Source organism: Oryx dammah, unplaced genomic scaffold (genome assembly GCF_014754425.2).
Source record: "Oryx dammah isolate SB20612 unplaced genomic scaffold, SCBI_Odam_1.1 HiC_scaffold_27, whole genome shotgun sequence".
Taxonomy (NCBI): Eukaryota; Metazoa; Chordata; class Mammalia; order Artiodactyla; family Bovidae; genus Oryx; species Oryx dammah.
In genome coordinates this window covers 112447137-112471002 of record NW_024070211.1, presented here as the reverse complement: position 1 = coordinate 112471002, position 23866 = coordinate 112447137, and the positions used below count along the sequence as shown (strand labels likewise).

Sequence of the window (23866 nt, the reverse complement as noted above, 5' to 3'; positions counted from 1 at the left end):
ATCCAATTATCCCAGATTTTACTGTTTTAAATTTTACTGTGAATATTTTTAAACATTGTAGTTTAATTTTTATAATTTTTATGAATAATATTCAGGAATTGGTTGAAAATAATGACCAGGTTATATATATTTCTAAAGTATCTTTGGTAAGTAATCTCCAGTTCTCCTTTACATATGTGGGATTATTCAATTATGCAGGTCAGTGCTGTAGAATTGCTATCTAGTGACTATGCAGAGAGCAAACCATCATGCTTTGCCTGGGCAATGCCTGGATTAATGCCTGCCTCTTTGGTAGCAACCAGTACAGACTGAGGTGTTTCAGACTTGATCTGAAGCTTACTGAGGGTCTGCCACACTCCCACACTTACAGGTGCCTAACTCAAGATATAGTTTCTTGATTTGTCCCTACTATGATTTTTTCCTCTTAAAATATCCCTGGTAGTTTTTCATTGTTGTTGGTTTGGTTTTATTTTTGCTGTTGGATTGTTATTGCTATTAACATCAGCCTCTTGCAACTGATTTAACTTGATGGGGAAAAAAATCCTCTTAATCCTTGTTCTGTTCTTCACTTACATTCATCTTGCAACATGGCAAGCAATTTTTGATGAATAAGCATCATTAGGAAAAAAATAACATCCACCCTTATTATTTATTTAATAATAATAATTTCCTTCAACCAAGAAGTAGACCACAGATGTTCGTATTTTGGTTTTGACTAGGAGCATTGAGGTGACAGGAATTTTTTCATGAGATATTTTGAGGTGGTCAGTTTTGTATAGTGTTGGAATAACCTCTTTGTGATTAGCTACTGCACTAACTAGGAATGAGGTCATTGAGTCTTTACTACCAGGTTGGAGTTTCCAACGAATAGCCCAGGAAAGCAAGAAGGGAAAAAGCATGAAACAAGCAATTATTGGTATAACACCTTTTAAACTAGAGTCTTAAATAATTTCTCAGAATGAACCATTTGTTTAATAATTAAATCCATACTCCATGTTCCATCAGAGTGACCCAGTTAAGACTGCATTTGGCTACTTATCCAAAAATCCTAGTCAAATAAAGTATTTTATTGCTTATTTGGAAGCAGCATGCTATGAAGATAGCATACTTTGTATTAGCCCTCTTAAAAAAATTAAACATGAACAAAGGACAAAGGGAAAAATAACTGAAAACAGATGTAGTTGATATAAACTTCATGAGAAAGGATCATACTGGAACTTAAATCCTTGGAGAAGTTGGTCATCCACAGTGGAAAAGAGGACCTCGGTGCCTAATGTCACTATTTCCCATCACTTTTGCTTGTAAATGTGGGTGTTAAACAATAAGAGTTATACTTGTTGGCTTGATGGTTAGGTCACAACTTTCCACACAGGTAAAGTTGTTTCCCATAACCTAGATTTTGTGGTGGTGGTGGTGGTTTAGTTGCTAAATTGTATCCAACTCCTTGTGACCCCGTGGACTGTAACCTGCCAGGCTCCTCTATCCATGGGATACTTTAATGCTGCCCAAACCAACCCCAGGCCCCAAGGACCGTATTAGAGCAGGGCAGTTACTCTGGGAATATATGCTTGTACTTGATGATTGGTTTCTATTAAAAGAGAACCACCCCCAACACTGGCAATTCCCCAGAATCAGATTTCTACAGAGCACTGAGAATTCTATGCAGGGCAAAGAATAGTTGATATTCAGAGCTAGTGAATGTTGAATTGAAACTCAGAATGTACTGAAAATAACATTTATTCATTTGACATATAGTATGTTTGTTGCCACCAGGCTTTTTTGATTTGTAAAAATATGTAGGATTTCCCAAGCCAGATTCCACAGTGCCTGTCCTAAACTGTAGTCAGCTTCCTCCCACCCATACCATTCACCTCTTTACCCCTAGCTGCTTACAGCTTTCTTGCTACAAGGATGGTATTTATTGTCTTGCTCTAACAAGGATGATAGTAATTTTAAATTTCTCTGACTTTTAGCTTGTGATGTTATCATCCTGTTCTGTGTCTGTTTCCTTTTAGATTTTAGAGTTCTGACATCCCAAGAGGACTTTACAGACCTTTGTTTTCCCCTCTTGGCTCCTCCTTTGGCAAAATGTAGAAAATAATATTTGATTGCAGTCCCTGGGAGCTTTGGGAAAGAAATAACCACAAATCTCCTAAGCAGTTTAGATTTCTGGTTTCTGATGAGTCTCATGGAATGATATGTGGCATTATGATCAACATTAAGTCCAATAACATTTTTTATTGCCTAAAAATGACAAGCCAAGTCAATTCAGCTCTGACTAAGATAAAAACCCAAATGACTTACTAAAATAAATACTAACCGGCTGTGTGGAGATTGGGTAAGGCAAGTGAGGCACTTGCCTTGGGTACAAAATTTAAGGAAGCATGAAAAAAGCACCACCTGAGTAATCAAAATAAATGATATTTTAATGCAATATTTTTTAAAGAGAAAATTAATGCAAAGAATACATGATGAACAAAATATTAGTATAAGATTTTTAAATAAAGACAGGATCAGTAACTGTCTTGCCAAGCCATACTGGAGCCTTAGACAAAAGGAAAAACCAGTAATACTGATCCTGTCTTCCTCCAGAATCTCGATTTTTTTGTTTATCACAATATTTTGCATTAATTTTCATTTATTTAAATATTGCACTAGGATATTATTTAAATATTGCACTAGAATATTATTAATCTTGATTATTGAGCTTTTCAATCCCCCCTTAAATTTTGCACCCAAGATAACCACCCTATTTAAGCTAAGTTTTTCTGCATTTAAGTTCACCCTAGTCCAGGCCCTGCTAATCAGAAAAGCAGCGGCTAGGGTAATACAATGGTATATTCCCTTCTCTAAAGATGTTAATTCAGGAGAATAAAATATATATAGTTATGTTTTAAGTCCAGTTACTTAACAATGGACAACCAACATCCACAATTTTGGCCTTGTTTTGGCTATAGGCTCTCCTAGAATGTATTTTCTAAATCCCCGGAAGGGAAACATCGTCTTTTGTTAATTCTATGTGAAGGCAGCACATTATCAAAATCCATTACATTAAAAAAAAAAAATACTACGAAAAGCTCAACCAGTTCAATTCGTCACAAGTTTCTCCTTCCTCGGAAGTCTCCTCTGGGTCTTTCTCTGCTGGTCTTGGCGAGGGAGGGCCTGTGAGGTCTCTTGCGGTACTCCACCTTTGTCCAGCCCCCTTCGCTGACTTTGCTCTCCTCCTCATTGGCTCGTGAGTCCGTGTCAGTGCACAAAGGCATGCCTGGGATGGTTCTGGGTTGATGGGAGGCATCTGGGCTTCTCTTGAAGTCAGGTGACTGGTGTGCATTGAGTGCTGACTGAGAAACCCTGTAGAATTTTCCAGAATATCTTTCTCTTGAAGGAGTGGAGTGCTGACTTTTCCCACTGTGTCTTCCTCTCGGAGAAGAATTGAGTGAGTGACTAGCTCGATCATATTTGTTCCTGCTTCTGCCAGAGTATCGCCCCCTCTCTAAAGAGCTGTCAGTATTAACACTGGAAAAGCCACTATCCCTGGAGTTAAGATGCAGAGAAGAGAAGTTTTTGGTCAGTCCGTACTGAGTAGGAGAGGAGCTTCTGGACTGGTTTATAGGTGTAATCTGTTGATACTTAATGGGCACCTGGGTCCGCCTCACCGCAGCTGCATAGGAGTCCTGGTCATTGAAATAGGGGAAGAATTGGGACGCCAGGATGGGGTTGCTCTGGGAGCGCTGTAGGGAAGTGTTGGATGCAATCTGCCGCATCCTCAGAGTATCCAGCCACTGGCAATCAGCGCCTGTGGAAGAAATGGAAATGGGCATCTTTGAAGCCACGGTAAAGCTGCATGCCTAATTCATAAGCCTGTCTCACAAAATTTCAAACCTCCTTGGGAAGCTCTAAGCGTTACCATTCATAATTCTAGGCTAGATATCAAAACATTTCCTTTATTATAAATATTTATTAAAAAAAATAAGGGCATTTATACTTACCAAATGTAAGCTATATGCTGGCACTGTTTCAAAGGCTTTTCTTACAGTATATCACTTAGCTTCCCTAACATCTTCTTAGAAACCATGCTCAGTCACTCAGTCATGTCTGACTCTTTGTGACCCCATGGACTGTGTGTGGCCTGCCAAGCTCCCCAGTCCCTATGATTCTCCAGGCAAGAATACTGGAAGTGGGTTGCCATTTCCTCCTCCAAAGGATCTTCCCCACCCAGGGATCAAACTCGCGTCTCCTGTGGCTCCTCATTGGCAGGCAGATTCTTTACCACTGAGCCATCTTCTCAGGTCAATACTAATAATATCATTCTATAACGGAGAAGACTGACACTTGAGAGGTGAAGTCACCAGACCCACGGTCACTCAGCTAATACTCCTGCATCTAAATTCTATCTTCTTCCCAACTTAGCCATGTTGCCACTTCTAGAAATTACTGTTTAAGTGTCTTTGGATGGCAGGGGCATGTTTAGTCAACAAAGGCTTTTGCTAACCAGCACTTTTAAATCCTCAAGAATCCTAAATGCAGGTGAAAGAGATTGGGTTCTAACGGTTGAGACAGCTAGAGATTGGAAGAAAGACAGTTTATATCTCCAGAGGAGAGATTCCCGAGGTTCAGGAATAAGAAATATTTTCAGCCTGAAAAATGAAGCTTTGTGGCAAACAGGAAGAAGTTACAGTAAAAGAAAATGCTTAATTAACAGCCACTTAGTAAACTATATACTTCAGTGAATAAGCAAGTTCCATCCCACCTTGGATCTTCTCTGTCTTCCCTAGGGCCTGCGTTGCCCACATCCCGAGTTCCCTGGCATCCTCCCTGAGCTCTGCTTGTGCCAGCGGGGCTCTGGAGAGGAACAGAATGTGCCCACTTTCTCTGCTAGCACTGATGCCTCGTGCCTCTCAGGCAAGGGGTGCATCCAGACACAGGCAACCTCCTGTGTTCAGGCTCACAGGCTTCAGCCAACCATCACATGCTTCTTTCCCTTCGCTTGGACCTCCCCGAATGGTTGAGCGCCTTATCTTACTGTACCTGGAGCCTGGCCTACCTCTGGACTTCTTGTGATGGAAGATGGTAAATTTTAGTATAGTTAAAACCCATGGTTTAAGAACTTTAGAATGAGAAAGAAAAATAACCCAATCAGCCATGCTGACAAAGCAAGGCAGGTCTAGCATACCGTCAAAGAATTTGTTGCTGGGTTTAGAATACTGCCCAGGATCCTGGGGCCCCTGGCCAGTGGGCATTTAAAACACCTGGTGTGCTTGGTAAGCCAGTCCGCACCGTGGAGGACACAGAAGTTGGTCTCTCGTAACTCAGTGACAGTAGCCATCAGGGCACTTTGTTGCCATGTCACCAAAAATCTTCTGTTATGCCTTCTCAGGGATATTTCCTTTTCTTTTTTTTTAAAAGAGTTTATTTCTATTACAGTGTAGCAAGTGAGGGATTTAAACTGCTGTGTTGGTTGGATCATGGAAGGACACACACTTGAACCCTGATTAATTGTTGTTGTTTAATTGCTAAGTCGAGTCTGACTCTTTTGTGACCCCATGGTCCATAGCCTACCAGGTTCCTCTGTTCATGGGATTTCCTAGGCAAGAACACTGGAGTGGGTTGCCATCTCCTTCTCTATCAAAGGTATTTTCTTATTGGGAAAAAGAGGCATTGGTCAGAAAACATGTGTTTTTGGTTTGTTGGGAAGGTATGTTTCTCATGGCAAAAGGTGATTTGCACAGGGGTTTATGTATCCATCTCCCGAGTGCTTGTTAGCCTGAGTCTGGGTTCTATTAGTTTCTGGGTCTGCAAAGGTGAAGGTCAGAACTTTTCCCCTCAAGCTAGCAAATAACAACCAGTTCATCAGCAAGGCAGCCTGTCTTACTCTACTGCTGCTGCTAAGTTGCTTCAGTCGTGTCCGACTCTGTGCGACCCCATAGACGGCAGCCCACCAGGCTCCCCCGTCCCTGGGATTCTCCAGGCAAGAACACTGGAGTGGGTTGCCATTTCCTTCTCCAATGCATGAAAGTGAAAAGTAAAGGTGAAGTTGCTCAGTTGTGCCTGATTCTTCGCGACCCCATGGACTGCAGCCTACCAGGCTCCTTCATCCATGGGATTTCCTGGCAAGAGTACTGGAGTGGGGTGCCATTGCCTTCTCCGGTCTTACTCTAAGTCATGTCTAAACAGCTTCTTTATAGCATCTGTAATTATTATCACCCCTACCCAGCATATGCATTTCATGTTTCTCTTTCTCTGTCCTCCTTTCCTTTCTTCCTCCCTCACTTTTATCCCCGCCCCACCCCCGGCCCTCTTTTTAGCTTGCCCTGTCATTCTTTTGCTTTGATGGATCTGTGGTGTTAAGGACTCAAGAGGTTGCCCCAGTGACAGCAGTGACTTCATAGGAATGTGTGCTGGACATGGAAGATAATTCTCATCTTTATCTACAGTCTTGGAAACTAAATATATATGTGTATAAATATACATACATATTTTTCAATAGGACATAATCATTAATTTTTATCTTCTCTGATAGTTACTTGAATATGGAACTTTATTATCATATGTTCTTATTTCCAAGCCCATAATTTCTACTTTCCATATAATCTGTGTATAAAGCCAATATTCTAAAAATAGGAGGAAGTATGATATTAGAGGGCTTCCCCAGTGGCTCAGCGGTAGAGAATCTGCCTGTTATGCGGGACCTGCGGGAGACACAGGTTCAAACCCTGGGTCAAGAAGATCCCCTGGAGGAGGGCATGGCAACCCACTCCAGCACTCTTGCCTGGAGAATCGCGTGCACAGAGCAGTCTGTCGGGCTGTGTATAGTCCATAAGGTCGCAAAGAATCAGGCACAACTGAGTCGACTTAGCACGCATGCGTGCATGATATTAGAAATTTCTATGGGAGGAACTTCCCTGGTGGTCCAGGGGCTAAGACTCTGCTCCCAATGCAGGGTGCTCAGGTCTTATCCCTGGTGGGGAAGCTAGATCTCACGTGTGCAACTAGGAGTTCAAAGGCCTGAACTAAAAGATCCCGCATGCTGCAACTAAGATCCAACACAGCTAAATAAGTAAACAAGGATTCCCTAACCCAGTGGTTGGGATTCTACTCTTCCACTGTAGGGGACCTAGGTTCGATCCCTGGTTGGGGAACTAAGATCCTTCAAGCTGCACACACAGCAAAAAAAAAAAAAAAAAAAAAAGAAATCTATATAAACTTACAGACTGGACCTTATTCCTGATGTGAGACTTTTGACATTTCCACCTTGGACCCTGTCTAGAGCACAGCTAACTTACTTGAGTCAGACCTGCTTCCAGGGGTGCCCTCTGAGTTGGGGAATAACGTCTGAATGGCAAGCTGGACGGCCTTCACTTCATCCTGAGGTTTCGTTCTACTCCATTGAATTGAATGGATGTGTTTAGTGCTTTTTGGAGTTCTAACATCACTCTGTGGAAAAAAAAAATAGGGAGAGAAACCCACAATCAGATATATGCCTACTTATAAAACAGGAAAGAAAATCAGGTTATCATTATCTGTTCAAGGTAACTCTTTAGAACACTGTCATAATGCACGAGATAAAATATTTGTACTGTTTGCCTCAATACGGTAATATGGTTAAAATAAAAAAATTTAACCACTTTATTCCTTAGTGGACTATAGTAGTTTAAAACGGTGGTTATCTTCTCTAAGAATTTGTTGGTAAATCTCAACTTACCTCTTTGTTTAATGAGTAATGAAAAACAATGTCTTTCATTTATAGTAGCTAAAAACAGCTATTTTGCTGAATAAAGAAAATCTGACCACTATTTTGCTCAGGACTGCCTGTGGTCATCTGGGTAACTGGGTAAGTATGGGTAGGTTGGTGGGCCCAGTTACCTCTTCATCACCAGGTGCCACAAATCAGACTAGATTGAAGAACCTCTCAGGATTTGATAAGGTTATTAAAATACATATTTTTTAAAAAGCCCTGAAGTGACTGTTACTGACATAATTGTCACACCATCCCGGAGTCTGAGGAGGAGAGGAGGAGGCAGGGGAGAGAGAAAGAGAAGAGAAGAATTTGGTGAGGCATGTCTCCAGAGCTAAGGCAGGCAGAGATGAAAACTGGCTGTTATTACTGTCCACTTACTAAAGAGAGGGCTTTTCCTTGGTACTGGGGACCGGCCAACAGGCTCTAGATTCCCAGGTTCCCAGTTCCTCAAGACCAGTCGACTTCTTTTATTTGGGTCTGTGCCCTGCGAGCTACACTTTGACAATTAAGGCTATTTCTCAGGTGCCTCATTCCTACAGGCAGTGTACCCTGGCTGGGGAGGATAAATCATTGCTGTCATCCTAACTGGCTTCCAATATCGGGTCATCCTGAATAAGTGGACTGGCCAGGCTTTGGACTTCTCTTGTTAAAATGCTAATCCATGGCAGCTCAGAAGACCATCCCTACGCAGCAGCATATTAAGTCCATTCGAGGCTGACTTCCCTCATCTTACTGTTGGGAAGGGAATGGCTAGAACAGGCAAGGAAGACTGGAAACTATTCACACTCAGAGGAACCTGGTGACCCCACGGATTCTCACTAACCCCCCAAACCTTGGGATTACCCTTCATCTCTCTGAGCCGGTTTTCCCTAGTTGCCACATGAAGACAGTGCTCCTTACCTTTGAGTATTTGCACAAGGTTACGGAAATAACACAGGTGTAAGTTCCTCTTACAGTGTATGCTGCTGCTGCTGCTGCTGAGTCGCTTCAGTCATGTCCGACTCTCTGCGACCCCACAGACGGAAGCCCACCAGGCTCCCCCGTCCCCGGGATTCTCCAGGCAAGAACACTGGAGTGGGTTGCCATTTCCTTCTCCAATGCATGAAAGTGAAAAGTCAAAGTGAAGTCGCTCAGTCATGTCCGACCCTCAGAGACCCAATGGACCACAGCCTTCCAGGCTCCTCCATCCATGGGATTTTCCAGGCAAGAGTACTGGAGTGGGGTGCCATTGCCTTCTCCCTTACAGTGTATAGGTCATGGTAAATCCTTGCTAAATGTTTCTTAGATGAATAAGGGAGTGAATGAATGAAAGGCATGTCCTACTGAGGGTAGTTGCCTACTAACTACATTCATACTAACCATATCTCCATATGTGCCAAGACTCTGCTATAACTATTTCCCTCCATTCCATTCCCAAGTAGAGAAAACTAGGGTTTCTCTACCTTGTGAAGCAGATTGTTCCACCACCATGAAGATCTTGCTCTTTTCAACAGCATTATTAGATCATTTAAAGCAGCAGAATACTTAAAACAGCCACCATGGTGTTTACAGTGAGTCCAAACTGCTCTCCTCGGCCCCAGGAGGCGCTATGCTCGGCCCCTCTCTAGCCTTGTCATGTCATCTGTGCTTCAGACTTGTACTTGCCCTTCCTCTGCTGTTCCCTGCTGCCTCTCACTGAGAAGAGGGGTCTTCCCTGACCCCTGAATCTACTGCCCCGAGTCTCACTATTTTCTGATTCTCACTTAACACTCTGACATTACTAATTTATTATCTATCACCCTCCACTGGAGTATATATAAACCTTGAGAGAGTATAGATTTAGATTTAGTCCACCCTAATCACAGAATGATAGCATCACCTATTCAATGGACATGAATTTGAGCAAACTGTGTGAGACAGTAGAGGAGAGAGGAGCCCGGTGTGCTGCAGTCCATGGGGTCACAAAGAGTCAGACATGACTTAGTGACTAAACAAACAAATCACAGAATGGCACCTGTTGGTAGGTACTTGCTAAATATACGAATTTTAGTTTTAATAGCACCTATTTCTAAAATATTTGTTTTTCTAAAATGAACATATTGTTTTTCTAAAACAAATATTTCTCTAAAACCAGTATTTCTAAAATATTTGTTTGTACATCTTTCTTTTTTTTTTTCATATATTAAATATATGGAATCTGGTTTTGGTATTAATAGAAGTTGTATCCTGTCCTTGTGAAGACTCACTCACTGATCTACCCTCACCCTTAAACTCGAAGCACCAAGAAGGCAGAGCTTTGTTTGGGACCCAAAGCATAGGCTTTCTTCATTATTCATTTATCTTAATATAGTAGGGAAAGGACCCACCCACCTCCAGTTTCACTTGCACCCACAATGTTGCTGGGTATCCTGATATAACCAGAAAGCAGCGTGGTGATGAAACCTCTAAACCAGCCACGGCCTGCACTCATTGTTCCATATCCCTAGTATGTCACACATGCATACATTTGTAATCAGAAGGTGCTCAATGATTAACTGATTAATGAATTACTACTTCAATCTCTAGGTAAGCACCCTGTTCTCATTCCTTTCGTTACTTTGTCAGAATAATTATGTTGATCTTCCTATATTCATGTTAGTTAAATAGCTTCTCTTCCAATAAATGCTAAACACCCTGAGGCAGCAAATAAAAACCCCTTTGGAGAAACTGATGGTGAAGCCAACGGCCTTGCCCCCTCTCCCCTACCCCTTACCCAGGCTTACCTCATATGTGACAGTGCATTCTACAGTCTGATTTTCCATTATTCCTACAATCCACTTCTCCATTACAAATGGGGGCTGAAAAACAGAAGTTAGAAAGGTGTAGTGCTATAGTACGGGCTTCCCTGATGGCGCAGCAGTAAAGCAGCAGCCTGCCATGCAGGAGACACAGGTCAATCCCCGGGTCAGGAAGATCCCCTGGAGAAGAAAATGGATACTCACTCTAGTCTTCTTGCTAGGAAATCTCATGGACAGAGGAGCCTGGCGGGCTACAATCCATGGGGTCACAGAGGTCAGACATAGAGACTAAACAGCAACAACAACTGCTTTAATACAGCCTGCCCTGCTACAGCGTAGGTTTCTTGGAGGCCAGTCATGCTGTACACAATTGGTAAATAGGGTGTGATGTCAGGCTATCATGAACGCCATGATGTCAGATTATTAGAAAAGCCCTGTTGGCTCCCATGTGATTACTCACAACATGCTAATGTCTGATCTTTGGGGGTTTGGTTTTCAAAAGACATCCTTTTATATGTTTGTAAACAGCTAATCTTGTCTCCCACAATCTTCTCTTTTCTCATGCCTCTCTCAGTTGTATCATTAGATCATTAACTCATGCTAATATCTGGAAGACTTTTCAGAAAGCTTTTTCACAATTAAGAAAAATCCTTAACAATCTAAGAAGACCCTAAAGTGCTTTTTCTGAGCGCAGGCAGTGGCTGGTTTAGAGGTTTCATAACCACTGTGCTTCTGGTTATATCGGGATACCTATCAACGTTGTGGGCACAAATGAAACTGGAGCTGGGTGGGTCATTTCCCCACTACATTGAGATAAATGAGTAATGAAGAAAGCCTATGCTTTGGGTCCTATTTTAAGTGAGATGAAAGTGGTCTTTATTAGAGGTAAATCTCCACACTTTCTTCCCACCCCCCAGCCTGTCATTCCAGATTGCAAATGACTGGCTGACCATGAGATGGGTACAAAGCAAATCTGGTAGAGATTTAACTGAGATTTTTTTTTTTTTTAACATGAGACAACAAAGAGAAGTTTATTAGCAGTTATACCTCATGTATACACGGGAGATACCCAGGGAAAAATGAGTAATTCAAAGAATTCAGGATTAATGCCATGTTTATAGAGGAAAGGGAAGAGGGAGACATAGGCCTCTTGGAGGACAGAAATTGATTTTTGGGAAAGACTATGGGCCCTTAGAGGAACAGATGGGAGGCAGGAGAGTTAGTGACAAAGTTTGTCTAGGTGTGGAGCCAAATTCTAGTCTCTCCTGGGACAAGAATCAATCTTGGAATTTTTTTCTTTCCTTAATTAGGATTTTTTATTGTTTCTGTTGATGCTGAAAAGTCCTACAGATTTTGAATGGTCCAGCCCAGTCCTATTTTTTCCCATAAGCCTTGTTAATGTTGGTGCATGATTTTGCAGAAGATACAGTTCTTCTGGAATGCATATATAGCCTTAGAGCAGAAACACCTATGTTTAGTTTTATAACTCCACCCTGTTATTTTTGCTCTGAGTGACTTCCTTCCGTTAGCAGGCAGTGACTTGATTCTCAGTGACAATGAAGCCACAAACAACCGGTGGCAACCAGAGACAGCACAGGTGGGGAGGAAAGAAAAAGTATGTGTGTGTCCAGGCTCCCAGACACCAAACCACAGTCTGTCCCAACAGAATAAAGGAAAGGTGAAAGCAGATCATAACCTTTACAGACAAATAACATAACTTCCAGTACACAGGGGCAAAACAACAAAGAAGGTCAAATCAATCTACTTGATGCATATGCTTGTAAATTAAAAGTGAAAGTGTTAGTTGCTCAGTCATGTTTGACTCCTTTGCCACTCCATGGACTATAGCCTGCCAGGTCCTCTGTCCATGGAATTCTCCAGGCAAGAATACTGGAGTGGGTTGCTATTTCCTTCTCCAGGGGATCTTCCCAACCCGGGGATTGAACCCTGGTCTCCTTCATTGCAGGCGGATTCTTTACAGTTGGGTGGTTAGCAATCTCGTGCCTGGGAAGGGAACACATTTGCAAGTCTAATGCTGGGGATTTGAAGGCTCTTTTCACTTCACCCGTTGTGTCTGCACCCTGGCTTGTTGCTGCCAGCTTCATTTTCTTCCCTGAAACCAAATACGCAGTCGATCGTGTAGTAGAGTTCATGCCTTCTGTGATGTTTAGGGTAACTGTCCTGTTGACATCGTGGTTATTTACTTGAGTGGTTGACCTTCTACAATTGAAGTCTTATATGTATGTTTTCAGTACGATTATTTTGAAGAGAAGCTAAGCATTTCTCTAAGTCTGTCTTCAGCATTTTAATGGGTGTGCTTCTACTATTGACCTCGTGGTAGTAAGACACTGTCCGGTCACTCCAGGAATTCACAGGGGTGAATTCAAGGAAACCACGAAGACTGCAATATGTGCTTTTTGGATAATCTCATCCCAGTACTTCCAGAAATTGAAGAAATCTTTCTCCTGACAAGTTTTTTAAAGTTTAACATGACCCAAAATTCAAGGTAAACATTTTCATCATTAGCATTTTGTTTTCTTTCATAAATGACAGAATATGCCTAAAGAAATGTAGAAGAAAGTTAAAAAAAAAATTAAACGACAATTTTCTGTAGTACTTTTTAGTTCACACAGCATAAGTGGAATTTTAACAAAAAACTATTATGATCTCAATCTGCTAAATAAAATGTGCCTTTCAACAGCCAGCTTGAAGCTGAGCTGGTATGAACATCATGAGCACAAAAGCATACCACTGGGGTATTTTAATGTCTTTGTTTGATATCTGTGAATTCAAAAAAGCTTTTAAGCCGTAAATAGAACCCTACCTTTGTCATCTTTAAAATCTCTGCATCAGGTAGGTTAGTGTTGAATGTCACATCTTTGATGTAGGTTATTGCAATTTCATCCCCATCCATCTCCATATACATTTTCCACTTACAGTCCTGGAATTAAAAGAAAAATTATAGAATTTGAGAAAGTAAAGCAATTAAAAAAAAAAACTCAATGTTTTATAACACATGAAGTATTCTCAATGAAGTATTATTGGAATTTTTTTTTCCCTTTATCAATAAAAGGACATGAAATTAGATCTCTTTCTATATCTAAATAACCCCCAGGTGGGGCAGTCTTGAGACACCATTTATCAATCTAAGTGTTCTATAATAGGAGTTGCAAACTCCACACCTTAAAGGGGCCAGGATAAAAATGAGTAAGGCAAGCAGCTAAGAGCCTTAAATTGTAACCTTTCAAAATAGACCCATTTAATTTACATGCTAAACATTGCAGGGATATTTCCCTATTGACATAAAGAAATGTGGTCTTCCCACTATTTTGAAATATAATACTCTCTTGATCTACCTTTCACTTTCCCAGTATTAATAATGACACAGATTCAAGAAATAGCTTCATTTCTTCTTAACAGGAAACGTGAGGCTATATGGCAATGGATAATTAGCCCAACCACTGGGTTAGGCATCAGGGGAAGGGTTCGACTCTCTGGGGATCTTAAGGGTAAGTGCCCTAAAGGGGCAGCCACCACTCATCTTCTGTTGATTGTCCCCATGTGGGAATACTAGCCTAGTCTTGACAGGTCCTTACACGTTTCATAAAAAGTTGGATATCTGATTCTTATAAGAAACCTCTTGGTTTTTTAAATATTAGTACATTAATTAAACTTTCAGTAAAATGATGATGTAATGAAAAAGTGCTCTCCAACATTAATCACCAGGGGAATGTAAATTAAAATCACAATGAAATCCCACTATACATTTACCAGGTGGCTAAGACTGAGAACATCAAATGTTGGTTGTGAGTTGGAGCTATTGGATTGTTGGTGGGAGTGTAAATGGTAAAAATCACTGTTGGAAAAGTTTTGGCAATTTATTACAAAACTAACCATATATGTACTCTATGACTCACAAATTCTACTCCTAAGTATTTACCCAAGTGAAATGAAAAAAGACTTGTATGGTATTCTTCTGAGCAGCTGTATCATAATAGCTAAAGAAAACTGGAAACAGGCCAAGTGTTGATCAACAGGAGAATGGATGGACTGTGATATTTTCATAGAGTGGGATATTACTTCGCAGTACAAAGGAATGAATTATTGATACATGCAACAACATGGATAAATCACAAAAGCATTACAGTGAATGAAATCTTGTACAAGAAAAAGAACAAACTAAGGCTTCAATTTACATGAATTTCTAGAATAGACAAAACCAACCCACAGTGGAAAATATTCAGAAAAGTGGTTGCTTTCCGCAGATGGCAATTGACTTGGAAGACACATGAGGGGAATGTCCAAGGATGCTAATGCTCTACTGATAGAAGTTTGGATTATATTGTCATTGTTGCTTAGTCACTAAGTTGTGACCGACTCTTTGCGACCCCATGGACTGTAGCCCCCCAGGCTCCTCTGTCCATGGGATTCTCCAGGCAGGAATACTGGAGTGGGGTGCCATTTCCTCCTCCAGGGGATCTTCCTGACCCAGGCTTAGCACCTGCATCTCCTCCACTGGCAGGTGAATTCTTTACCACTGAGCCACCAGGGAAGCTGAGCTGGGTTATAAAGGTGTACGCATTTGTTAAAACTTAAGTGTGTATACTTAACATGTGTGCATTTCTTATCATACTGAAGTATTTAGGAGAAAGTATACTGATATCTCTATATTACTTTAAAATGCATCAAAAAATAAGGATTGATAGATGGCTAAAAGGATAGAGAGATGTAATAAAACAAGTAGAATAAAATGCTTCCGTTTGCATCTAGGAGGTGAGTATACAAGAATTTTATAACATTTTTTCAACTTTGCTTTTAGAAAAATGCAGCAATAAGAATGTTGGAGGACCAAAACTATGTATGCAATTAAAAGGAAAAAGAAACCCATGTCTGTGCACCAAATTTGACCCCTGTTCTTCTCTCTTACATTATTAGATAATAAAAGGATTCTGAGAGATTAAGGATAATGCACTAAGTACCTTACACCCCAAAACCAAAATATGCTTTCACACCAGCAGACTTGGAATGTTCCCTGAGCAAGCTCAGACACAATTATTAATGGAAGAACAGGAACAAAGAGACTGTTGAAAACCTGTTGGCTTCAGCAGGAAGCTGGAGGGGCCCTACATTTTAGGAAAGCTTCTAGGGGAATGGCAGAATCAAGAAGGGCCCAGGCCTGAGGCGACAGTCCCTCTTTGCCCGGCCACGTTCACAAGGTGGAGAGCCAATTAGTGAAGGAAAAGTTCTATTCAATAACATGAAAACCTTGCTCTTGGCTAACACAAGTCAAATTAGTCGCTCAGAATTGACAAATCTCTCAGTATTTCTTTGTTTTGGAGCCACGGCTACCCTGGCAACGTGAGCCCTGAGATAACTGGGCAGGAAAATGACTCTTTGGAGTCATGATTACTCTTCTCTGAAATAGCAAGAGCCTCCTCAAGGCAGTGGCTAGAATAAAAAGCCTTAGAAAAGACGAGTTTACTTAGTTCTGTTTTTTCTGCCTTCCAAGTTTTGGAATGAAGTTAGTCAAAAGCACAGTTAAAAGACCTTGAACTGTGGTGCAAATGCCTGACACCCTCTGTTTCACCTCTGTGACCGCAGGCCCCTGCCAATCAGAGACTGAGGGGAGCTCTGCATAGAGAAGGGGCTTCAGAGGGAGCCCAGGCTGGAGGTGCTTACCATGCTCTCGGCGTCTTGCTGGGTACTGACACTGGGCTGTTTTATTTGATACCCATAATGACCCTGCAAGTTAGCTTTATTTTCCCGTCAGGCAATTGAGAAAAATGAGGCTTAGACAGATTAAGGAATTTTTCTAGGGTTCCCTGGCCAAGAAGTGATACAGGTGGGATTAGAAAAGCACAGAGCTGCCTGGCTCCAAAGCTGGAGGAGAAAGCAATAGGGAAGGGCAACTAGGAGGCAGAGGACAGACTCACTGGCTGGTTGTCAGTGCTCCAGAGTGGGACCAGCTATTGACCACAGGCCAGAAGGAGCAGGGCCAGTGAAGACTTTGCCAATACAACCAAAATAACAAGTGGTCACAGGTCCTCCTCTGCAGCCCCAGCTTCTTATTCCCCAAAACCCAATGTGGAGAAACAGGATCTCCATGTAGGGTTACAGACCTTTAATTTTTTAATTTCTTTTTCTCTTATCTTAAAGCAAGTCTTTTACCTGAACCATAAAAGAAGATAGTGAGAGAAGTAATAAAACTATAATCAGAGAAGTTATAAGACAAGAGGGGCATTATCCATTCATTAAAAAGTAGGTACTGGTGGTTACAAAGCTGGGAGAGACCAAAAGGAAATATGAAGTGTTCACCCAAATGATTAACTTAATGTGTCAAGGTAGTGGTGCTTTAGTTGCTAAGTCCTGTCCAATTCTTGTGAGTCCATGGACTGTAGCCCACAAGGCTCCTCTGCCCATGGGATTTCTCAGGCAAGAATACTGGAGTGGCTTGTCATTTCCTTCTCTAGGGGATCTTCCCAACCCAGGGATTGAACCTGCATCTCTTGCACTGGCAGAAGGTTTCTTCACCACTGAGCCACCTGATAGAACTCCTAGGTATCTTCAGGGTATCTATGATTTCATTGTTTCTTAGTTAAGAAAAGCAATCTACAAATGAAGTAATGAAATTCTTTAAATTTTACTCAGTTTTAAATTACCCATTTTAATTTTTAAAAATTAAAATCTACTCATTTTAAATTTTAAAAATGAAGGTATTCCTGGCATTTTTGTCATTTGGTGAGCCAGAGGTGTCCAAGAGCATTCTCCACAACTCCCAGGATTCAAATAAGTTATTGAATTCCATAGGACCCAACCATGGATGGGATGCTGGGGAATAAATTCTTAACCAATAGGTCACTGGAAAGGACCTCGTATGAATGAGGTGAATTAAATCATCAACATTATCACTAAAAATAAAAATTCTACATATTTGTGAGCCTAACATAGAATTTTAAAGGCACAGTTTCTAGCTTTTCAGTTTCTTGCTAGTGATAGGAACCAGATAGTGGGAATATTGGCTCTAATTTAAAAACCACTCAATTTGCTAGGGAGAGCTATTGATTTGAGTTTGATGTGAACGACAGAAATGTGGGTATTGATATTTGAATCGGAAACATTCAAGAGTCATTTTGGATGTCAGTGAACAACTCTTCATCCTGACTAGCCGAAATCAAAAGCAGACAGCTCTATTCTCTGAGAGCCCATGGGGGCCTTGAAGGACTCCTTTTTGGAACTTATTTCACCTCTGGCAGTCTGCAATGGTTCTATTATTCACTCATCTGGTTTAAGGTGTTGAGGAATCCTATTAAAATGGAAACAATATAGAAAAGAGTCATACATTGAGCCATCACTAGGGGAGGTGAAAGATCACAAGTTTAAAGTCCAACTACCCGAGCTAGAATCCCAGTTCTGCCACTTTCCCCCCAACCTCAGCCAAACTATGTAACCCGTCTGGATCTGAGTGTTCTTTACGAGTGGGTTGTTGTATTTTGACTAAATGAGATAATGTAAACAAAGTACTCAGCACTGTGCCAGAGTCAAATTAGGAGTTCCCAAAGATGTAATTACTTGGGGAAGGGATGGATTGGGAATTTTGGATTAGCAGATGCAAAGTACTATGTATAGATTGAATAAACAGGGTCGGCTGTATAGCACAGAGAACTATATTCAATATCCTATAATAAACCATAATGAAAAAACATGAAAAAGAATACACATGCATATATATGGGACTTTACAGGTGGCACTAGTGGTAAAGAACCCACTTGCCAACACAGGAGACGTAAGAGATGTGGATTGCAGGTTCGATCCCTGGGTCGGGAAGACTTCCTGGAGGAGGGCATGGCAACCACTTTGGTATTCTTGCCTGGAGAATCCCAGGGACAGAGGAGCCTGGAAGGCCACAGTCCATAGGGTTGCACAGAGACAGACATGACTAAAGTGTCTGAACACAAAACATGTATATTTCCTGTCTGGTAGAAATTAATACAACATTATAAATCAACTGCACTTCAATAAAATAAAAACATTTAATATCAAAAAAGAAATAATTACTATCGTTGCCAATATCGGTCACCAACAGAGCTCCAATTTGTTATTACATTAGCCAACCTGTCGTCTAGCAGCCATCTAAGGGAGCGGGTCAGAAGGTGAGTGAGGCAGGAAGGTCCAAAGAGTGTCTAGAATAGAGACCTTGCCAGAGAGGAGGCTGAGTCAAAGCAGCTTCCTTGGGCAGGAGTTTGACCCAGAGGACATTGACTAACTCTGGTGCCAGGGACTTTGTTGGAAAAAAGAAGGTGTTGCCAAGTGGCAACATAACCACAACTGCCTTTATGAAGTAAATAGAAGTAGAAAAAAAAACTCAGATCTTCTTACATAGATGGATTAGATAGCACCAATTCTGCCCTTTCCAGTTTCAACAGATCTGATGTGGCCCTCCTAACAGAAACCAGCAGATTACCAGAGGGACAATGGCTATGAAATGTGATGGACAGCCAGAGAGCCTTATCTTGGATGAGGAAGGGGAAGTACAGAAGGATAAGTTAACTCGACCAAGATCACACAGAGAGCAAGTAGTGGAGTTCAGAACTAAACCAAGTAGACCTATTGTGCTATGAAGAGTAGCTTTCCCCTCAGACTTTTCTGAATCCTGTACTTTCCTTGTTATGGGTTAACAAAAGTAAGAATTATAGTCCAGAGGAGTTCCACCTTCCAAAGTCAACAAGTAGTCCAAATTATCTCGCGGGTTCTTTTGTAGGACTCCCAGGCAGAGACAGAAATACTGAGTCTCCAATAAGTCCAACAGAGCCACTTTCCCTCTCCTTTGTTGAAAAAGACCATTGTTAAATGTGAATATGGTGCCATTTCACTGTCTGTAAGCTCCTTTTCTTGACTGATTGGCCCAGAATCCGGAATCACAAACACTTCCCTCCAGCTCTGGCTTAGGCTTCGTGACTAGGGACGACTCCCACTTTCCAAAGCAGAAACAACCTTCTCCCTTCTGTTTGCACAAGCAAAAATATGGGGCAGGTCCTGACTACCACAGTTTCATTTCATAACTAGATTCCCGCCCAGGAAGATCCCCACTGTTTGAATTTGTGCCCTGGACATCTCTGGGGAGTGCTAATTACTAATCCATAGGGGAAGGCAGCAGAGCAGGATCAGAAGCCTGGGAAGTCCTCCACGGGAGCTGAAGAGCAAAACCTCTCTACTAGCTAGACAATCTGCCCCTCAGGGCAAACCTACAAGACATGGGTGACTCTCCTCTGTTGGGGAGAGGGGAGTTTTTGCATTGGAAACTGATGAAAAAAATAATTCTGTTGAGCTCCCAGGATATGTACCATTTATCTCAGCAGCTGCTGAAATACCTGGATAATTTTGGGAGCAAGGATGTGGTTAATGGAGGATGAGAAAGCATTCCATTTGAACTGCTTCTGCATTGCCAATTACATGAAAAATTTTTCTGAATTAAGATTACTGGCCAAGTAAAACAGAAACTCTTACACTGTGAAGATAACATTCTAAACAACACTCAGTTAATGCTAAATTAAGTATCTCTTTGTGAGAAATCACTATTACGTTCTCTGCAAGCTGTTTAAAATTCTTTGGAGTCCTAGGCTAATACATGTGATTCTAAACATAGACATCCCTTCTCCCTCTCACAAGAAAAAAAAAAAAAGGAAAGAAAGAAAGAAGGAAGAAAAGAAAAAGAACTCATCAGGATAGAGGTCAAGTTTCTAAATAGAAAAAGTGATTGAAGTTAACACAAAAGTTATACATAAATATTATATTAAGTTCTGGGCAATTCAGAAACAACAATCTATTTTCTTTTCTACCAAAATCTTATCACAAACATGAACATTATAGGTAAATCTTTAAAAATCTAGGAGCAAGATTATTCAGGACATTTGAGGGAGAAATAGACCTCCACATTGAGCTTTCAGGCTCCTATAGATATTTATCTGAAAGTTAGAGACATAAAAAAATTTTTTTAATGTATTTTTTATTGAGGTATCCGAGGATGAGATGGCTGGATGGCATCACCGATGCAATGGACATGAACTTGGGCAAACTTTGGGAGATGGTGAGGGACAGGGAGGCCTGGTGTGCTGCAGTCCATGGGGTTGCAAAGTGTCAGACACAACTGGGTGACTGAACAACATAACTTGCATACAGTAAAATGTACAGGTTTTTAAGTGTACAGTTCAATGAATTTTAACAACTGTAAACACCCATGTAATTACACAAATGGGCTTCCCCAGTGACTCAGTGGTAAAGAATCTGCCTGCCAATCCAGGAGACTTGGATTCCATTCCTGGGTTGGGAAGATCCCCTGGAGAAGGAAATGGCAACCCACTCCAGTATTCTTGCCTCAGAAATCCCATGGACAGAGGAGCCTGGTGGGCTACAATCCATGGGGTTGCAAGAGCCGGACATGGCTTAGAGAATAAACGACAACAAATTACCTAAACAGGTAAGATATTCCACTGCCATAGAAAATTCTCTCGTGCCCTTTCCCAGCTGACATCTCCTCCACAACCAGAGGCACCCACTGTCCCGATTTCTACCACCATGGATTAATGTTGCCTGCTATAGAACTTCACAAAATTGGGATTTTATAGCGTGGAGATTTGTAGCAAGTTCACTTAGCTACACTTGGCATGCCCAGTCAAATGGAGGAGATACAGGTTTTTAAAATCCCCATGTCCACCCTGCCCCCTTCCCCATGACCAGAGAAAAAGTAAAATCCCACTGGAGAATGCCCAAGATTCTAGCAAAGAGGCCCTTCCACCTAAAAAAAAAAAAAAAAAAAGCGTCTACTGAGGACATATTTTTAAATCTAAAATACAGAGGTTGAAATAAACTTTTTAAGATTCAAGAGTGGGGGAAAAAGGGAAAGAGTTTCATAGCAGGCGACTGACTATTTTGAAATGTAAGAAGTCATACAAGATGAAATAAAAACACGATAGAAATGTTGGTCATGCTGGTATTAAAAGTAGTAAGATGTTGATGATTTAGGCCTCCGAAGGCTCCTTTACATGCGTTGCTATTATCTCGCTCAGCTGCTGGAACCTGCTGTTTTAAAGGCAGGAGAGAAGAACATCCCATGATAGCACCTGGGTTATTTATCATTATGTATAACCCTGCTACACTCTATTTTATTATGCTGCCTTTAAAAGGAAGATAATGCAAGTATGGTTAATTTGCCTCTCTTCTTTATCTATACAGTGTCGTGACCCATCACAGCTTTGTCCCACGAGATTTGTTTTTCAACCCCAAAGAAATCCACAAGAAACTCTCCCTAAAAATTCCATTAATAACCTCTTTCAGCGCATATAGGTTGCAGGGTCTGGAACTAAGAATGTTTTAATCTCTCCAGCAAAACAATGCCTCATAATGATGTACAGGACTATTGCTGTACTGATGAAGAATCATACATAATTCAGCACCTTTCACTTGGCACCACTGTGATGTCCTCATTAGCCGTGGCTCACAGTGTCTGTCAGATGGTGTCCATGCGAACGCAGGCATTATATTGTCTTTGAGACGTGCAGCTGCTTCTATGACACTGCCAGTATATAAAAACATGACGCCAGTTTGTTTTATTTAGTGCGAAACCTTCCAGTTTGTAAAAACAAGGCTGACACAGAGCCTGACATGAGGCAGTGAAAATAATTAGCTCTCATTTTCTCAGCCTCCTATTTCCTTCTCCCTGCTGTGTTCTCTTTCCACTAAACCACCACATGTCAGTCGAAATGGGAGGCAATTAGTGGGCTCATTTCAGTCCCCACAACTGTGCTGAAAAGAAAGTATTTATGATGGCACAATGAACAGCTGAAAGATTAAATAACATTTGCCTTTTGAAAAGAAAATGACTTCTAGCTAAATGGGCAATTTTTGATTATTCTCAAACAAGCTTAGAGTAGTTGGTTTTTAAAATACAAGAAAGGAAAATGAGTCATTTTTAGGTGAAAGAATCAAATAAAACTTGACACAGTAATGCAAATAACTGATGTTTTATTGCAAAATATGTAAATGCGTTATACCCTTAACAATGGCTTGTGTCTAAGGTCAGGGCAGACCGGTGCCAACTAGACACCACTGGAGACAAGGTTGTTCTGTTGCCTTTTGGGGGGTTTTTATTTGAGTTATGGATGGAAAAAAGACTTTAAGGATGGTGCTAAAATAAAGTGAGAAGTCAAGTGAGGTATACTTTTATATGATGCATTATATACTTGACTATCTAAAATGGTGCAGATGTTAGTTGACATTTGGAAAAGCCTTTTTTATTTACTTATTTTTAAACTGTATTTGAAATTGGAAGGTACTAAGTATTTATCTCGGGGAAAAAAGAATGGTAAATCTTCTTATTGACTTTTTAATAGTTAAGAATCTATTCTGCATCCAACTGGGTTTCTTAACCAATACAGAAAGTGGTCTGGCTTACCTAATTACTGCTTAAGCTGTTCATAGTATAGAATGGGCTGCAGATAAACTTTCACCCAGGACTTTTACTCAAAATACAAGAAAATTTTACTCAAAATACAAAAAGAGCTCTTTTACCTACTTACTTCTCCTGCCTCCTCCCATGTCTCCAGAGATGACTCCAAGAAATACATTTTTTTCTTTTTTCTTTTAGAAATACAATTTTTTGAAAAAAGAAATAACAAGATTGTCCCATTTAGTAGGCATTACTTATTCTCAGTTCACATCTTAATGTTGACGTGGTTGTCATATATCTTTGATTTTCCAACATAGTGCTTTTAATTTGACTTCAAATCATCTGTCCTTTTACAGTTGATTATTTCCAAGATCTAAATTTTGGTTCAGGATACACACGTTACTGTGAGTTATGGAGGACTTCTCTCTGCAGATCCACAGAGACTTTTCCAAACCTGCTACTAAAAGCAAAGATCTCTGTTATTATCAACAACTGTGCCTGTCATCATGGAGTTGCCAATAGTGGCTGTTAGAGCCATTTTAAAAGGCAGTCACAAATTTAAGTTTTGTTTCTCTGTTTCTATAATTATATTCTTACTTTTTACAAACTCAAATCCTAAGGTATGATTCATACACTATGGTCAGTGTGGCTGTATGAGCCAAAAGCCACCCAAGGGGATCTAAGCCAACAGTGGGTTCATGGGGAGCTTGGAGCTCTCTGAGCTAACTACATGTTTTAATATAGCTGGAAACCAGCAATAATATGTTTGTGATTTATTTAAACCTATGCTTCATCACACATGCTTCCTTGCCACTCATGATTTTGAAAGGACCACATAATCTTGATCAAGAAGACTAAAGAGTGATCCAGTCTGTGCTGGGCCCAGCCCTCATGAGCTGATTACTTTCATCTCTTTTCAACTTTGAGTTT

General features: G+C 40.9%; 1 protein-coding gene across 3 annotated transcripts in view; it reads right to left on the bottom strand.

Moving 5' to 3' along the window:
* Positions 1 to 946: 946 nt before the first annotated feature.
* The window catches only part of MAP3K20 (mitogen-activated protein kinase kinase kinase 20), a 169461-nt gene continuing 146541 nt past the window's right edge, over positions 947 to 23866 (bottom strand). For all 3 annotated transcript variants that reach the window (XM_040229363.1, XM_040229364.1, XM_040229362.1), the window contains exons 17-20: positions 13319 to 13435; positions 10480 to 10554; positions 7284 to 7434; positions 947 to 3796 (exon numbers count right to left, since the gene is read on the bottom strand). In XM_040229363.1, coding sequence (XP_040085297.1) covers positions 3096 to 3796; positions 7284 to 7434; positions 10480 to 10554; positions 13319 to 13435 — 1044 coding nt within the window. In that variant the 3' untranslated portion in view covers positions 947 to 3095. The remainder of the gene's footprint in view (positions 3797 to 7283; positions 7435 to 10479; positions 10555 to 13318; positions 13436 to 23866) is intronic.